This window comes from Hibiscus syriacus, unplaced genomic scaffold (genome assembly GCF_006381635.1).
Source record: "Hibiscus syriacus cultivar Baekdansim isolate YM2019G1 unplaced genomic scaffold, ASM638163v2 tig00109948_pilon, whole genome shotgun sequence".
In the NCBI taxonomy this organism is placed as follows: Eukaryota; Viridiplantae; Streptophyta; class Magnoliopsida; order Malvales; family Malvaceae; genus Hibiscus; species Hibiscus syriacus.
The window spans coordinates 835,105-852,111 of record NW_024062536.1 but is presented as its reverse complement, the minus strand read 5'-3'; the positions used below and the strand labels follow the sequence as shown (position 1 = coordinate 852,111).

Here is a 17,007-nt window from a genome sequence, read left to right as displayed (position 1 = left end):
GTCACTCATTGTATGTCATATTTGAATTGTTCTAATAATTACTGCTAAAGTTGTAAGAACCTATAGCATCACACCCTACTATTGAAATGAGCAAAGATGTACAATTTGTTGTACATTACTAAAATATATCTAGAGTTAATATATGTATATTTGATATTCATACGCTTTATTTATCCTAAATATTTAATTTGACTTAATTAAATAAAGTGGTGTAAGGTATAACAGCCGTTTTATATTATCTATAGCCATTTTTCTCAAAATAGGTTTGGGAAAAGAAAATATTACTCTCAATCGGGTGAACTGAATAGAGGCCGAGACTTTAATTAATGAATAATTTGTTTTTTCAAATTAATGATTCAAACCGATCATCACACTATTAGTCGATGCTATCCTTTTTGTTTTTTCAAAGAACCCGCTGTAAGTATTCACATTCTTTCCTCCTGATTTAAGTATATCATACTTGGATCGCTGGTGAGACCATCAAATTTTTATTTTCGCTGCGCCATAGGGTGAGCCAATAGTCCCAACAAACCTCACATGTTCTTACCTCAATGATCATACCAATATGTCATGCAATGATATACACATAGTATACCATAAATGCACATAAAAATTAGATTATAAATATACTTTAAATCACCATATTCAATGCTATAAAATCACATACACTTGTTTACATTTAATATTAGTGCCATTTGTTCAAAACACAACACACTCATTGGATAAACAGACTATATACATCTTCCCTTTTAGTTTAAGACTCACTTAGGTCTAAGTTCACAATATTCGGAGCTATAATTAATGCAACAACCTTATCACTTAGTCTTCTTGGAGCTAGGCTCAATGCACCAACCTTGCCACTTGTATTCCCTTACGCACGCATATAAAAACCCCATAGAGTGCTATTTCCTAGGCAAGCCTTTCATATCCAAAGGTTCCATTAAGATCAATTGTCAATTAATCTATGTTCACCAAGAGTAGTTGACACAAGATGCATATTTTTACATATACATTCCCAAGTCACATTTTAAAACACATATCACATTGATTGTCATGATCAACCTCATTTAGATAGCAAATTGCTCACTCATCACTGGATAACAAAGTAGTATCACTCATTCCACATCATATACTCATATTCATATTCCTTTCAAGATAGGTTTTCAAAATAACTATGAATTAAGTGTAACATATGCAATTCACAATTCATTTATCAAATATCATATGCACATTCAATTCATTTATCAACCTAACCTAAGACCTCATTTAACATTGATTGCATTCATCATCCAAGAATGGAAATATACTCATCTCTATGGTGATCCAAGTACAAAACCCCAAATTCCTATTTACTCACTGCCAAAAGTTGATGCACCAATTTTATCTTATTAAGGACTCAATAGAAACCTTAGAAACATGCTAATATGTCACGAACATATCTAAAATAGAGCAGAAAAATATGCTACCAAAATAGAGCAATAGTTAAACAAAGAACCGAAAATCTTACCATACAAGCGATCTAATCCATATGACACTTTGGCACTTGCTTCCTCAACCTAAAGTTGATCAAAAATAATAAAAAAATATAACAATCCAAATTACCTAAAAAATAGCAAACGAATCAATCATCAGATTTCTAATAAATGGCGAAATCAGCTTATTTTCAAGAAAATGATATACAAATCAGTTGTAATTAAAAATCTAATTTAACATGATAATAATCATATCATAAACATCATAATAGACTCAAGAAACCTTGAAAACACCTGAAGAAAATAATCTCATTAATTAACATAGAAAATTGCTTTAATTAAGAAAACTCATAATTGAAATCAATGGTATATCAATATCTTTTTCTATAGAATCTTTAATCATTGAAGCAGAAGAAGAAATCAAAATTTAAAAATTACATTTCTATAAATAGAAGAGAAGAAGAAGAAAGATGATGATCAAGAAGCAACACCATCAAGAATGGAAAATGGAAGTGATGACAATGGAGGTTGATGTAGAGAAGAAAATGCAATGGAAAAATCAAAGGAAAATAGAAAATAAATCAACAAATAAATGATGAAAATTGTGATGAAGAGTAGTAGGCCTTGAAAGAAGAATTAATGAGAATTTGGAAGGTGTTTCAATGGTGTTTGGATGAAATGAATAAAGGGATGAATTAAGAAATATAAGAGTGAATTTAAGCAAAGGAAATGTGAATGAATCTAGATTGAATTCTAGAAAAGAAGGGAACAATTCACAGTTGAAAATGGAGGGAAAAAGAATGGCTTTCTAACTTGGTAAAATAGTTTCATATATTTTGATATTTGATCCTTTTACAATTTGGTCCTCTAAAATTGAAACTTTCAATTTATTCAATTTAGTCACTTTATGAAATCATTTATAATATCCAAAAAAATCATAATTAATATTCTAAAAATCATTTAACGTATTTTTTGGATAATTCAAATATTATTACCTAATGAAGCAGAGTTCTGCTACAAACCAATCACCAACAAAAGCCTATTTACATCTATACAAAAAGAAATGATCGGTTAGAAAATACCCCAAGAATTACAAAGGGTGAAATTAACACTATCTAGTCTATTAATATTTTTCCTTTTAATTGTATTCCTACGATTTCCTTAATGACTTTGAGAATATCCTCTGATGATCGGGAACAACCTTGGAACAATCTACGATTCATTTCCTCCCACAGAGTATAAATATAAGCATACCTAGCAAGCTTCAAGATTGTAGTGAGAAGTGATTTTCCTTTCCATGCCACACATGCCCACGTTTCTATGTCGCCCCATGATGCAGTAGTTCTTCTCAACCCATTAAGGTTCATTATAGAATCCCATAAGAATGCAACCATCGGACAGTGGAAGAACAAATGGTCCCTTGTTTCCAAAGCGTTGTTGCATAAAACATAATTACCTTCAGTGGTGATGCCCATTCGTTGAAGTCGATATCTTATTGGAAGTCTATCCAAGTGAGACATCCAAGCTACCAAGCTATGTTTCGGGATATGTTGTGGAAACCAAATCAATCTCTGCCATGGAACCTTTTCCCCTTTCATCCGAACCTCTTCTCATATGTCTTTAATCTGTTTAACATCGGTTGAAATGATAGGATAAGCTTCAACCTTTAATTTAAGAACTATGTTGAAGCACCAACTTACATTTGCTCGAGACTGCAGCTGCCAAAAGTTAGTCTCTTTCAAAACATATTCTTTAAGACAAGCAAACCATAATGAACCTTCACCCGAGAGAATATTTCTGATGAGGTGTAAGAGACAAGCTTTATTCCAGGATTTTATATTCTTCAAGCCAAGCCCACCTTCTGATTTTGATAGACATACTTTATCCCAACTTATCCTAGCTCCTGAAGCGGCTTTATTTTCCCATTTCTAGAAAAAAAAAATGGGAACAGAGTTGATCAATTTTGTTTAATATCAATTGGGGTAACATAAACTGTCTACACCAGTAGTTCGCAACACTACACAGAACTGATCGGATGAGTTCCAGTCTGCCTGCATAGCTTAATTTCTTTCCTTCCCAATGATGAAGCCTAGCTTTGATTTTGCTCTATTAAAATATCACAGTCTTTTTTAGTAAGCTTTCGAGTAACTAATGGAATTCCTAAGTACCTCACGGGCAAGGTACCATATTTGAATCCAGAAATCTGCTTAATAACATATAAAGTTCTTGGAGAAATTCCAGCAATAAAAAATTCTGTTTTAGATGCATTAAGCTTTAGCCCAGACATTTCATAAAATTTATCAAGAACACTAATGACACCAACAATTGAATCAACATTTCATTTGCAAAAAAACAGCAAATCGTCAGCAAAGGATAAATGAGTAAGATCGATCTTCTTACATTTAGGATGATACCCAAATATACCTCGTGTTGCTGCCAAATTGAGCATTATGTAAAGCACGTTCATAGAGAGGACAAATAGGAATTGGATCTTTTGAGTCTCTTCAATTTAAAAAAGAGGATCTTCATTGGGTTGCCATGAATTGGATCTCTCCACGAATGCCTAACCTCATTCATAAAGTTCAGGTGAAGTGTCCAAAAGTTGCAGAATTTAAATGGTTTCGGTCTATTGGATGAAATTTCCTTAGAAAGCCAAACAATGGACATACAATGATATGAAATTCCTGGAGTAGTGAATTCAACAAAGGATTAAAGAAAAGAATTATCCCAATAAGGATTGATCAGAACCCTATCAAGTTTTCTTGCCAGAAAGGTTTCTTTCTGCTTGTTAGTCCAAGTGAAGGAAGGGCCAAAATATGGGTGGTCTTGAATGTCCAGCTCATGAGTGATGTCTTGGAAATTTTTCATATCAGGAGTAAGATAGTGGCCAAAAAGCTCATGATCTGGGCTTTCAAAAGATTACAAAATAACATTAAAGTCCCCTCTTAGAATCCAAGGGGTATGCTTAATAACTCTGTCCAGTTCTCGAAGATGGGTCCATAGCTGTCTTCTTACTATTCCTTCATTGCTTCTATAAATAGCTCAGATGAACAGAGGAGCCCCAAGATAATTTCCTTTAACAGTGATACATTGATCAGTAACATGGATGATGGAGAGATCAATTCTTTTCCTCCATAATTCCAAAATTCTCCCATTTAAAGCGTGGTCATAATTGGTACAAACATTCTAATTAGCAAACTTTGACTTGAAAATAGTTTCTGATTTATCTAGTTTGACTATAGTCTCCATTAAACACAAATCATCAATTTTGTAGTGGTTAGCTCTTTGAAGTACTCTTTCTTGTTTCAGAGGTTTATTAAGACCTCTTATATTCCAAAAGCTTAGTATCATTTAGATGATGATCCCACATTACCCCCATGACCTTCTACTACATTGCATTGAGCTTTGTCTATGTGTTCCCTCTTCTTCGATTTTAACTCATTTATCAGGCCTGCAACTCCCATAGAAGCAGTTCGAATTTTCCTTGGAGGTCGATCTGCGCTTTGTGAATTTTCTTCTATTATATTGAGCACCTCAAACCTGTTTTTAGAACCTACTAGTGATGCTTTGGAGTTATTCTTAACATGCCTACCTCTTCCCCATTTTAGAACTATTTTTTGAGTGACTATCTTTTCATCCTCAATTGATTCTTTAAGGCATTTTGTTTGATGGTCCCTCTCATCAACTAAGTCTATAGAGACACTTGCTGTAGGATCGAATACAGGATGCTCATTTTGTTCTTCTTTAACATTAGAGTCTGTTTTAGTCTCAATGTGATCTAGTTCATTAACATCAATAGTTTTTGAAGGATTCTGATCTTCTGATAGCATAGATTCTGAATTCTAAGGTTCCTGAAGAAGTTCAACTCCTCCTATTGTTGGGGATACAAAATTTGAGTTTAAATCTTCCTTCTTTTTCCAAACTTGGGAAACCGTTGAGGTTGGATTCAGTTTATGCAGGCATCCCTTGTCAGAATGGCCGAAAACTTTACATTTCCTACAGGAAGGGGGAAGCCAGGGAATTTCCACTTGAATCGAAGTGGATTGGCCATCTTTCAGAACAACTTCAATAAAGTTTGGAATTTCTTCATTTACCCCAATTTCAACACAGATTTTTGCATACTCAAGTTTGGATTTCGAAGCTGTTATCGAATCCATAGAAAGGGGAACTCCTATGGCACTTGCTATGTAACTAAGGCCATCTTGGGTAAAAAGTTTAAGAGGGACGTTGTATAGGTGCACCCAAACTGGTATTTTATACAGATTGAAACTAATTTTCTTTCAAATTTGGCTCCCATTTCCTAAGGATCAGTGGTTTGTTATGTATGTGCCATGGACCATTCTCTAACACCCAATCCCTAGCAGTAACAGAATTGAAATAGAAAATGAAGAGGTCGTTGCCAGCCGAACTCACCTGGACTCTTAAACCTTGTAAAGCTCTGTTCTACTGGTTGTCGACAATCCATTGTAAAGAGGAGAAATTGGGTGTTGCTTCGAGGAATTTTCCTACCAGAGACAGTTCCCATTCAGAGATTCCAGCGTCGAAGACCTCTGGTGGGGGGAAGAACAACCAGATTCCCTTCGCGATGCTTTGGGGGAAAATAATATAGGGATTGTTCTGATGAGCTCCCAAACAACTTTCTCCAGTCCATCTGGCAAACGAAAGGAAGAGCAACAAAAAATTATCAAGGAAACAAAACAATTTAACGGAGAAGCAAACGAATCGCCGACGGCACGATGGAAATCTCAGATTCCATTAGCCTTGCTAACGTGCACCGAGAGAAACCCCCAATCGTGCGCCATTTTTTTTGTAATGAACCGAATAAAATTCCAAAAATTAATTTTTATCAGACACTCCAAAAATTATCTGATTGCTGACCTAAACTACCAACCCAAATTTTGAGACGTTACAAATTAATCGTGCAACCTTTCTTTTGCAACATCAAATTTTGTTTTGATTGGAACCCCATGTGGAGGTATAAGTGGTGGTGGTGGAGGCAGAAATTCTAGAGCTAACTTATTTCTTAATTTTAAGCTCTTGAGTCAGAATGATCTCTGAGAGAGTTTGTTTTGTTAAAAATGTATTTTTTTTTTCAAAATATGAAAGGTTTGATGCATAGATTTAAAAAAAACCATGACAATTATATTGGGCTCACAATTGACGTAAATAATCAATTTACTAAATATCAATTAAATCAATCGCTCTCCAATTTTCAAAAAAGCATAGCCCTTTAATAAGTGTAAAGATTGATGGTTTAATTTAAGAAGGTGATGTGATTCAATTTGGTTTCGCCTTAGATTTTTAATCATCAAGATATCCATCGAACCCCGGTCTTCGTGAAAACTTTTGAAAAGCCCCTCTATTTTTGTCTAACCTACAAATTGGATGTGGATAACGTGACGTAAGTAGTACATTCAATTGCTAGACTTTTTAAAGAGTGTTTCTATTTTAATTATTAGAAATCTTTTATTTGATAAAATATTACACTCCTTTAGTATAGGTAACGTAGGAAATACTGTTTAAAAAAAGTTCTCAAGTGCTCATATGTAATTGACTTTAGCAGAATACTTATTCATAAAGTTTGGGCTCTCGATGTTACCTTTTTGACTCATTACTTTAGCAAAATATGTGTGTTGAGAGGAACAAATGATTCAAGTTGTTGGAAAGTTTTCAAATAAAAAATTTGAACAAAACTCACTTCATAAAGCTTCCTCTATAAATTATTAGCTCCTTACTTTTAGCATAGTGCTGCTAATGATTTTTTTTTTTATCTAATGGAGTCCATTACATCACGATAATGTCACAGTTTGAATGTAACCCACTTCATGAAGCTTAGAATTACCTCCATAACTGTTTGAACTTGTGATCGTTGTGTAATTAATTTTTTTATTGCATATGAAAATTAATATATTTTCATAAAGAAATCACATTTCACATATCAATCACATATGCTAGAATATATCAAAACATCAAAATTTCATAGCAAAACATACAATAACGTATCTTATCCTTTAGCATGCTAGTAAAATCCTCAATTAAGAGTCGAAATCATAATTTCAGTATTTTACACATAATGCCTACACAAAACGAATTCACATAACACAAAAACAAAATACATGCTCCATTTTGACTTCATTAACTTAATCTAAACTTACTATGTTCCTCGGATTGATAGAGAAATTAAACGAATTTGGTTATCTAGTTTTCCTTTGAGGTTTCATTAATTTTTATTCTTTAAAACATATAAACACAAATTAAAGACATTTCAATAGGGGTGCAGGCTATCCTCAAGGCAATGATGATCACAATGCTTTTCTTAGGACAAAACAACTTCTAACGAGGGAGTGGAAGGCTCGTGTTGAGCACATGGACATATATCATGAAGGCAACTATAGGACAAATTCGACGTTGAATTTACTAAGAGATTCCACTTATTTTTGCAATGAGATGGTGTAGCTTTAACAGCGATAGGCGAGGATAGCCTTAATCACTCTATCAATTGATGGATATCGATTTAATATTTTCTTTTCATTACCATAAATATATACACTATTTTCGTATCGAACAACTCAAGCCCAATTAAAAACAAACTTAGGCCCAAGCCCAATACTTGATCAATGTCATAAGTTACGGCTTGCATTTCAAACTAACGAAACAAATCAGAAAAGGCAAACACACAAAGAACGTGGTCTTTACCCCTGTATTTTGGTACGAATAACAAAGGAGAAATGCACTTGGGAGTTCTCCCAAAAGAATTTCAAGCCTCTTCTTTTTTTCCCCAACTTTCGCTCCGATCCCACAATTTTTTCCCTCTTTTTCTTGTTCATTTTGCTTTTTGTTCCCTCTCACTCTATACACCCACTAGTTCTATCTACCCAAGTACTTTAAGAAATTGCTTCACATTTATTGCTACCTTTTCAATGTAAGTTTCTTTTTGGTTGTTTCTAGTATCTTATTCTGATCTTTATTTCCTTCTTTTAATGATTTTCAAATTGTCCTGCACTTTGGGTTTGGTGGGTGTGAGTGTCTTTTTAAACCCCTTTTTCCCAATCTGGGTTTGCTTTATTTCTTCGTTAAATTGATTAGTATATATTGTATAATGTTTGCTCAATGGTTAAATCATAGATGACTTTCTTGTTTTCGTTTGTTTATTGGCTTTTTGATCTTCTTTTGGCTGAATGCAGTTCGGATTTTATGGTTTCTGGGGGATTGTTTGGTTCTTGAGAAAACGAGAAAGTGGACAAGTATGGTATCTGCTTGATATTTTATCTAAACTGCTAAGAATTAATCAAATCTACTAGCTGATGTTTTGTTCTGTTTTATTTATTTTTCCGGTGCCGATGTACATGAATGCATGTTAAAACTCGGACTGATTTTACTCTCCACTTGTGTCCTTTTTCTTGCTTGTACCAACTACTAAGCAGAATATATACTTATGTGTTTGGTGTTTCGTTCATATTTTTATGGGTTCTCACTTATATCCATATTAATTTTAATTTAATTTCTTGTTAATTTGGTTGGTTGGTTGGTTTCTTGCTATGATTTTGTGGCATTTTTCTTTGGCTTCAACCGTTATGTTCTGGTTGACATGTTTAGTTACCTTGACACTCTAATCCTAATAACATTTAGCAATGGGCCAATGGCTTTACTTGTTATCTTTCGAAATTTGTTGCAGGCTCTACACTTTGAATTCTTAGCTTTTGTGAGCATTGGGATTTTACACGAGTCTGGCTGCTACGAATTGTTCAGTGTCGAAGGCTGGTCCTTGCGTCTCATTTAAATCTGGATGTGTTGACTGCTGACTAGCAGATGTTTTGTTGATTGTTTCTATAATGGTGGGCTTCTGTTGTGAATTGTTCAAATTTAGGCTTTAGTTGAGAGTTATTGGATATCTTTGACTAAGTCGTTTGGTTGCATTGGTGCAGGTTGAGTATTTTGGATGATAGTAATCGAAAGGTAGATAGGTTCAGAAATTCAAGTGTTCAGTCTTTATGTCCTATCAGCCATGGAATGTAACAAAGAGGAGGCTATTAGAGCAAAGGTAATCGCTGAACAGAAGATGCAAAATGGTGATTTCGAGGCTGCAAATAAGTTTGCATTGAGGGCACAGAAATTGTTCCCTGAGCTTGACAACATAACCCAATTGTTGGCAGTCTGTAATGTTCACTATTTGCAAAACACAACATATACGGGTCAGAAAAGGATTGGTATGGGATTCTTCAAACCAAACAGTCAGCTGATGAGAGTTTAATCAAGAAGCAGTTTAGAAAGCTTGCACTATTGCTTCATCCAGACAAGAATAAATTTCCTGGTGCTGAGGCTGCTTTTAAGCTAATTGGGGAAGCAAACAGGGTACTTTCAGACCAAATGGCACGTTATCAATATGATTTGAAGTGTAGAGCCTCAGTGAAAACTATACCAAAGCCAACATCTCACCCATCGAATAAGGCATCCACTGTATAGTAAGTCTGGTTTTTCTAACAACTACAAGAATTGTTCTTCAAATTTCACAGCTTCGAACGTCTATCAGCAAGCAAAGTGTAGGAATTATAGAGATGATTTGTTATCATTCCTATAGAGATATGATTTGTTACCATTCCTATAGAGATATGATTTGTTACCATTCCTATAGAGATATGATTTTGTAAATAGATTTCTACAATCCCTTATTTTAAGGGATCATATCCTAGGATTATTATTTTTTCCTTTCTTAGAGTTTCCTATTTTAGAGAGATATTTTGTATATAAATATGTAATCTGTCATATTGAAAAGTATAAAATTTTACAGAGAATTACTCTGATTTCTATATGGTATCATCTTAGGTTACGGTTTCTTTCCAACATAGATGATGTCCACAATTTCTTCTCCTACTCTGAAGATCACTTCAAATCTAGAAAATTTTTCTGATTCTGTTGCTCAATCAGAAGGTAATCTGGTCATGAAAGAACCAGAAGGTAAATCTCATGCTACAGTTTTTTTCTCCTCCCAGTCGTCTCCTAATTGGATCCTCGATTCTGGTGCTACGGATCATATGATTGGTAATAAAGATTTATTTTGCAATTTTTTTTAAACTTTGGTAAAGTTATCAAAACGGCTGATGGTTCTTTGTGCAAAATAGAAGGACATGAAACTATTTTTCTCAATGACCAGATTGTACTTAAAAATGTCCTCTTCGTACTAAATCTGGCTTGCAATCTCGTTTCCGTTAGTAAACTTTCCACCGACTTGCACTGCTCTACAATTTTTAATGATATTGATTGTGCTTTGCAGGCACTGAACTCGAAGAAGATGATTGGTAAGGCCAGCTTGTAGAATGGTCTCTACATTCTTCCCGCCTCTACTAAAATCGAAATCTCGAAATCTTTCACCGCTTTAGAAAAAGTTGATAATGTTATGTTATGGCACTATCGTTTTGGTCATCCTAGTTTTCACTATCTTACAAAAGTTTTTCCTGCTCTATTCATTCATAAAAGGCCAAATTCTTTTTCTTGCAAAGTTTGCTCTCTTGCCAAACATACTAAATCAACTTATTCTCTTTCTACATATAAGCCTTCTCACCCTTTTGCTTTGATCCACAGTGATATTTGGGGTCATTCTCGGGTGAAGAATGCTGATAATTGTAAGTGGTTTTCACTTTCATTGATGATCACAGTAGGATAACTTGGACTTATTTGTTAAAAGATAAATCTAAAACTGCAGGTGTTTTTACCCAATTTTATAACATGGTTCTCACTCAATTTGGGTCTAAAATTCAGCTCTTTAAATCTGATAATGGCAGTGAATTTTTTGCTAAGTCTTTGGGTGCGTTTTTAGGGAAAATGGCATAGTTCAGATTAGTTCTTGTATTGACACCCCACAACAAAACGGTATTGCCGAAAGAAAGAATAGACTACTCCTTGAAATTACTCGTTCTCTTCTATTTACCACTAATGTTCCAAAATATTTGTGGGGGAAGCCTTATTAACTGCCACATATTTAATCAATCCAATGCCTAGTAAGGTTTTACAATTTCAAACACCTCAATCTATATTTTTGTAATACATTCCCCATTTTAAACTTATCTCCTCCATTCTTCCACTTAAAATATTTGGTTGTACTGTTTTTATCCAAAACATTGCTCCTAATAAGTCTAAGTTAGATCCTAAATCATTAAAGTGTGTACTGGTTGGGTATTCTTCACTTAAGAAGGATTATAAATGCTATCATCCTCCTTCAAAACGATTTTTTACCACTATGGATATAATATTTTATGAGCATGATCTCTATTTCACTCAGGCTGAAATTCAGGGGGAGACATGGAAGGATTTTCAGCCACATCAGGTATCTCCTCATACTCTTCATTCTCAACCTTCAGAATTGCCACTAATTTTGTCCTTACCTACAGATTTGTCACCTGTAACTTCTCCCATTGATCCACCGGTAGTACCTATCACTACTTCACCCATACCCACTTTAAATACCCTTCTTGAAAATACACCTACTCCAATTCAAAATATTCCACAAACAACACCAATCAAACAACTCCGTTTCTATACAAGGAAAAGTAAATATATTTCTGAGGCTGTTTTGCAATCTGATGCTTGTCTAGAATTGGATTTGGGTCCAGTTGCCGAAATAGAAGAAGAAATCAGTAAGTCCACTTCCCTTACTCTAGATGACTTCACTATTGCTATTAGAAAAGGGGTTAGACAGCGCACCAAGCATCCTATTGAAAAATTTGCTGGTTATAATTCATTGATGTCGTCTTTTCAAGCATTTACAGCAAACTTGGATAAAGAACAAGTTCCCACAAGCATAGCTGAAGCTCTAAAGGATTTAAAATGGAGAAGGGCTGTTGAAGAGGAAGTTTGTGTACTGGAGAAAAATGCTACTTGGACTGTTACGGACCTTCCTCAAGGAAAAAAGGTTGTTGGCTGTAAATGGATATTTACTGTAAAGTATAACTCAAATGGTAGCATCCAACGATACAAAGCGAGACTAGTGGCCAGAGGCTTTACACAAACATATGGGATAAATTTCACAGAAACTTTTGTACATGTGGCGAAGCTGAATACTGTTCGAGTACTCCTAAGTTTGGCTGTAAATTGCGATTGGAAATTACACCAACTTGATGTAAAAAACGCTTTTCTTAATGGCAAGCTAGAAGAAGAAGTCTATATGAAGTTGCCACCTGGCTTAAAGTCTGTTGAAGGAAGTAACAAGGTGTGCAAACTCAACAAGTCTCTATACGGGTTAAAACAATCACCCAGAGCTTGGTTCGAGAGGTTCACTAAAGTCATCCTGAAAAATGGCTACAAGCAATCCCTCGCCGATCACACTCTTTTTATCAAGGTAACTTCTACAAATAAGAAAGCTATCCTTATTGTGTACGTGGACGACATAATTCTTACCGGAGATGATGAAGAAGAGATTTGCAATTTTAAGAAGTTGTTAAATAAGGAATTCGAAACCAAGGACTTGGGAAAGCTAAGGTATTTCCTAGGAATGGAGGTGGCAAGGTCAAAAGAAGGACTTGTGATCAACCAAAGAAAATATGTACTTGATTTACTCAAAGAAACTGGTTTTCTTGGTTGTAAGTTGATTGATACACCAATGGAGGCAAGCTTGAAATTTAACAAAGAAGATGAGTCATTGGTAGACAAAGAGAAATTTCAAAGATTAGTTGGGAAACTAATTTATTTATCCTTGACAAGGCCAGATATAGCATTTCCTATAAATGTGATAAGTCAACACATGACTAATCCTACTGAAGAGCATATGGCAGCAGCAGCAAATAGAATTCTCAAGTACTTGAAGAAAACTCCAGGACACGGTTTAATGTTTAAGAAGACACACGACAAAACTATTAAGATCTTTACAGATTCTAGTTGGGTCGGAGACCTTACTGAAAGGAGATCCACTAGTGGCTACTGCACCTTTGTTTGGAGAAACCTTCCAACTTGGAGAAGTAAGAAACAATCTGTCGTTTCAAGAAGTAGTGTTGAAGCTGAATTTAGAGCACTAGCATTGGGAATATGCGAAGGAATTTGGCTACTTAAACTACTGAAAGAACTTGTCACTAATCAAGAGGATCACTTTGAAGTTTTGTGTGATAATCAATCTGCTATTCAAATTGCCAAGAACCCAATTCAACATGATCGGACAAAGCATGTTGAGATTGATAGGCATTCTATTGCTGATCAAGTTAACAAAAAGACAACCACACTTTCATACATTCCTTCAGAAGAACAAGTTGCAGACATTCTTACTAAGGCTTTGCCAAAGCCTGTTTTCAATAAATTCCTATTCAAGCTGGGATTATACAATGTATATTCTCCAGCTTGAGGGGGAGTGTAGGAATTATAGAGATGATTTGTTACCATTCCTATAGAGATATGATTTGTTACCATTCCTATAGAGAAATGATTTTGTAAATAGATTTCTACAATCCCTTATTTTAAGGGATCATATCCTAGGATTATTATTTTTCCTTTCTTAGAGTTTCTTATTTTAGAGAGATATTTTGTATATAAATATGTAATCTGTCATATTGAAAATTATAAAAAATTAATGTGAATTACTCTGATTTCTACACAAAGCATCTAACATTTTGGACCCTCTGCAATGCTTGTGGTTTCAAGTTCCAGTGTGACAAAGATTTTGTGAACAGGATGTTACGTTGTCTTTCATGTGGATCTATCTTCATTGCCCATGACTTGGGTCCTCAGGGATACTCTTGGAATCAGTTCTCCAATGATGTCCCATGTAACTCATCTTCGCATTACAATAGTGTTAAGCCTTCTGGTGTCCACGTCCCACATATATTTGCCGGGTCTGCTCCCATTCCAAAGGCAGGAAGCTCTCAGGTTGGTTGTTCTAAGAAACAAGAGAAAGTAGGGGTTAAAATGCACCAGTCTAAGGAGGGGTTCACAGCTCAGAAAGTAGATGAGAGTTCAAACATGAGAGATAGAAAGAAAGGTGTTGAAAAGCATAAGCCCACTGCCTCAAAGCCGAAGGAATCATGAACTTCAAGAAATGCCAATAAGAAGAGAGGGTGGAAGTCCGTAGAAGAGTCTGATGTAAGTTGTGAAACTGGCAGTGGAATCAAAGTTGAAAATGTGACTCGTAAGGAAGATTGCGGTAATAATAATAGGGCAAATTCAAACTTGAATGGAGGTCATCCTTTTAGGAGATCTTCAAGGCAAAAACAACCCATTTCTTATGAGGAAAAATTGGCAGATGATGATGATGATGATTTTGCAAGCCCATATAAAAATTCTATGAAAACGACACCACCCAATGCCAATGAGGGAAAGGTGGATGATGAGGTAAGAAAAAGGATAATTCCGGTGGCTTTACAACTGCTGCAGATGTATATAAGAAAGAAGTCAAACCTGAAGATGATGTCATGAAAAAGAAAAGGAAAACTGGGGACTCTAAAGGGAAGGAAGAGGAAACTGTTATACTTGATAAAAATAAAGTACACCAGTTTGATAGTGGTTTAGAGTCAAGTAGAGATGTGAATCCATCTCCTCAGGAACTTGAATACCCTGATCCTGAGTTCACTGATTTTGAGAAGTACAGGTCAGAGAACATTTTTGCTGTTAATCAAGTCTGGGCTATTTATGACACATTGGATGGCATGCCAAGATTTTATGCACGGGTGAAGAAGGTGTACCGTCCAGGTTTCAAGCTACAAATTACTTGGCTAGAGCCTGACCCGGACGAGGAAAAACAGCAGAACTGGGTCGATCTGGATCTGCCTGTTTCTTGTGGCAAGTACCGCAATGGGTCATCAGAGGCATGTGTAGATCGTCTGATGTTCTCCCATCGGATTGACCTCATAAAACTTTCCAGTAAATGCTTTTTTGTCTATTCTCGGAAAGGGGAAATTTGGGCTCTCTTCAAAGATTGGGATGTTAAATGGGCTTCAGAACCAGAAAAGCATAAGCCACCGTACCAGTTTGATTTTGTGGAGGTTCTCACTGATTTTGATAAGGAAGTTGGCATTGGGATTGCTCATTTGGGTAAAGTGAAAGGGTTTGTCGGTATTTTTAGACAAACTGAATGTGGAGTTATCTCGTTTCAGATTTCATCATTTGAGCTTTATAGATTTTCACATCGAGTTCCCTCATTAAGAATGACTGGCAATGAAAGAGAAGATATACCTGTGGGATCTTTTGAGTTGGATCCTGCTTCTCTTCCTACATACCTTTTTGAGCTGGTTGATTCTGGTGATATGAAGCCGAGTAATGAGGATGAAAGTATCGAAGCTATAAGAGATTGCAACTTGACTCAGCCCAAAGGAAGTTCTATTTCAAATGATGTTGTGGATGAGACGAACAACGAGAAAAAGTGTGAGAAAAATTATCTCACCACAGATTGCCTAAAACTTCATAGGTCACCGAGAGATTTGAGCAGCAGTCAAGCAAATGCAAGTCAAAATGACACTAGAGAAAATGGCAAGAATAATTCAGTTTCCAACAAAAATGAAAAGTATGACATTTTTGGTAATACAGAAGGAGATTCCTTGAATCCGCTTGTTGGTAACATGCATTTACATGAGAGGGTTAGTGGTACAGTTGATGTTACTAAAACCTCGAGTGTCTCGACAACAATGTCTCCTGCACGTAAAGCTTCAAATTTAGAGTGTTACGATTTTAAGAGGGAGAAATCCGAGGATAAATTTGCTGTTGATCAGATATGGGCATTGTATTGCGGGGATGGAATGCCAAAGGAGTACGCCCAAGTTAAGAAGATCGAAGCTACTCCTGATTTCAGATTGCATGTGGCTCTGCTGGAGGTGTGCTCAAGACCCAAAGACTTGAAATTTCCTATTTGTTGTGGGATATTTAAAGTTAAAAGTGGTCAAACCAAACTTGTCTCCTGTAATGAAGTCTCGCATCAAGTAAGAGTTGAGCACATAGGAAAAAACAGATTCAAAATTTTCCCTAGAACGGGGGAGGTTTGGGCATTATACAAGAGCTGGAACTCTTCAGATTCAAACTTGGGCAAAGGTGAATGCGACATTGTGGAAGTGTTGGAAGATAATGAAAAGAACAAAAAAGTTATGGTTCTCTCATGTGTAAACAGTCCTAAATCACTTTATAGGGCTCCAAGAAGTCAAAGATCTACAGCTGGTGTTATTGAGATTCCGGAGACTGAATTGTCTAGATTTTCTCATCTGATTCCAGCTTTCCAGGACGCAAGAGACGATAGTTGCTGGAGAGGATATTGGGAGCTCGATCCCTTTGCCTTGACCGGTATTATTTGTTTAGACTGAATTGCTATTCCCTCATGTCAGTGTAACCAGGAGCTTCTCGGAATATGCTCCATGGGAGACAACGGAAAGAACTTGGTAGAAACATAACCCAATTGATTTTGCCCCTATTATGCTAGAGATCTTGCATGGACTTAACCATTTGCCATTTTCTTTTGGCAAAAGTTGATGTTTAAGCCTTTCGAATAGTGAACTAATGCACATCTTTTTTTCTTTTTTTTTTCTAAATTTTCAGTTGCAAATTTGCAGTGATGATGATTTGAATTCTCATATGA

The 17,007-nt window shown here is 35.5% G+C and overlaps 1 protein-coding gene and 1 long non-coding RNA gene across 2 annotated transcripts; both read left to right on the top strand.

The window, feature by feature from the left end:
- Positions 1 to 9,139: 9,139 nt before the first annotated feature.
- Positions 9,140 to 14,522, top strand: LOC120210970. Its single transcript, XR_005524551.1, has 4 exons — positions 9,140 to 9,307; positions 9,398 to 10,010; positions 11,858 to 11,861; positions 14,052 to 14,522. It is a non-coding gene; the product is annotated as an uncharacterized LOC120210970 (long non-coding RNA).
- A 338-nt stretch (positions 14,523 to 14,860) lies between these two features.
- On the top strand, positions 14,861 to 16,640 carry LOC120210977. The gene is made up of 2 exons (XM_039209613.1): positions 14,861 to 16,469; positions 16,564 to 16,640. The coding sequence occupies exons 1-2, from the start codon at positions 14,861 to 14,863 to the stop codon at positions 16,638 to 16,640; spliced, it is 1,686 nt and encodes a 561-aa protein (XP_039065544.1).
- The last annotated feature ends 367 nt before the right edge of the window (positions 16,641 to 17,007 follow it).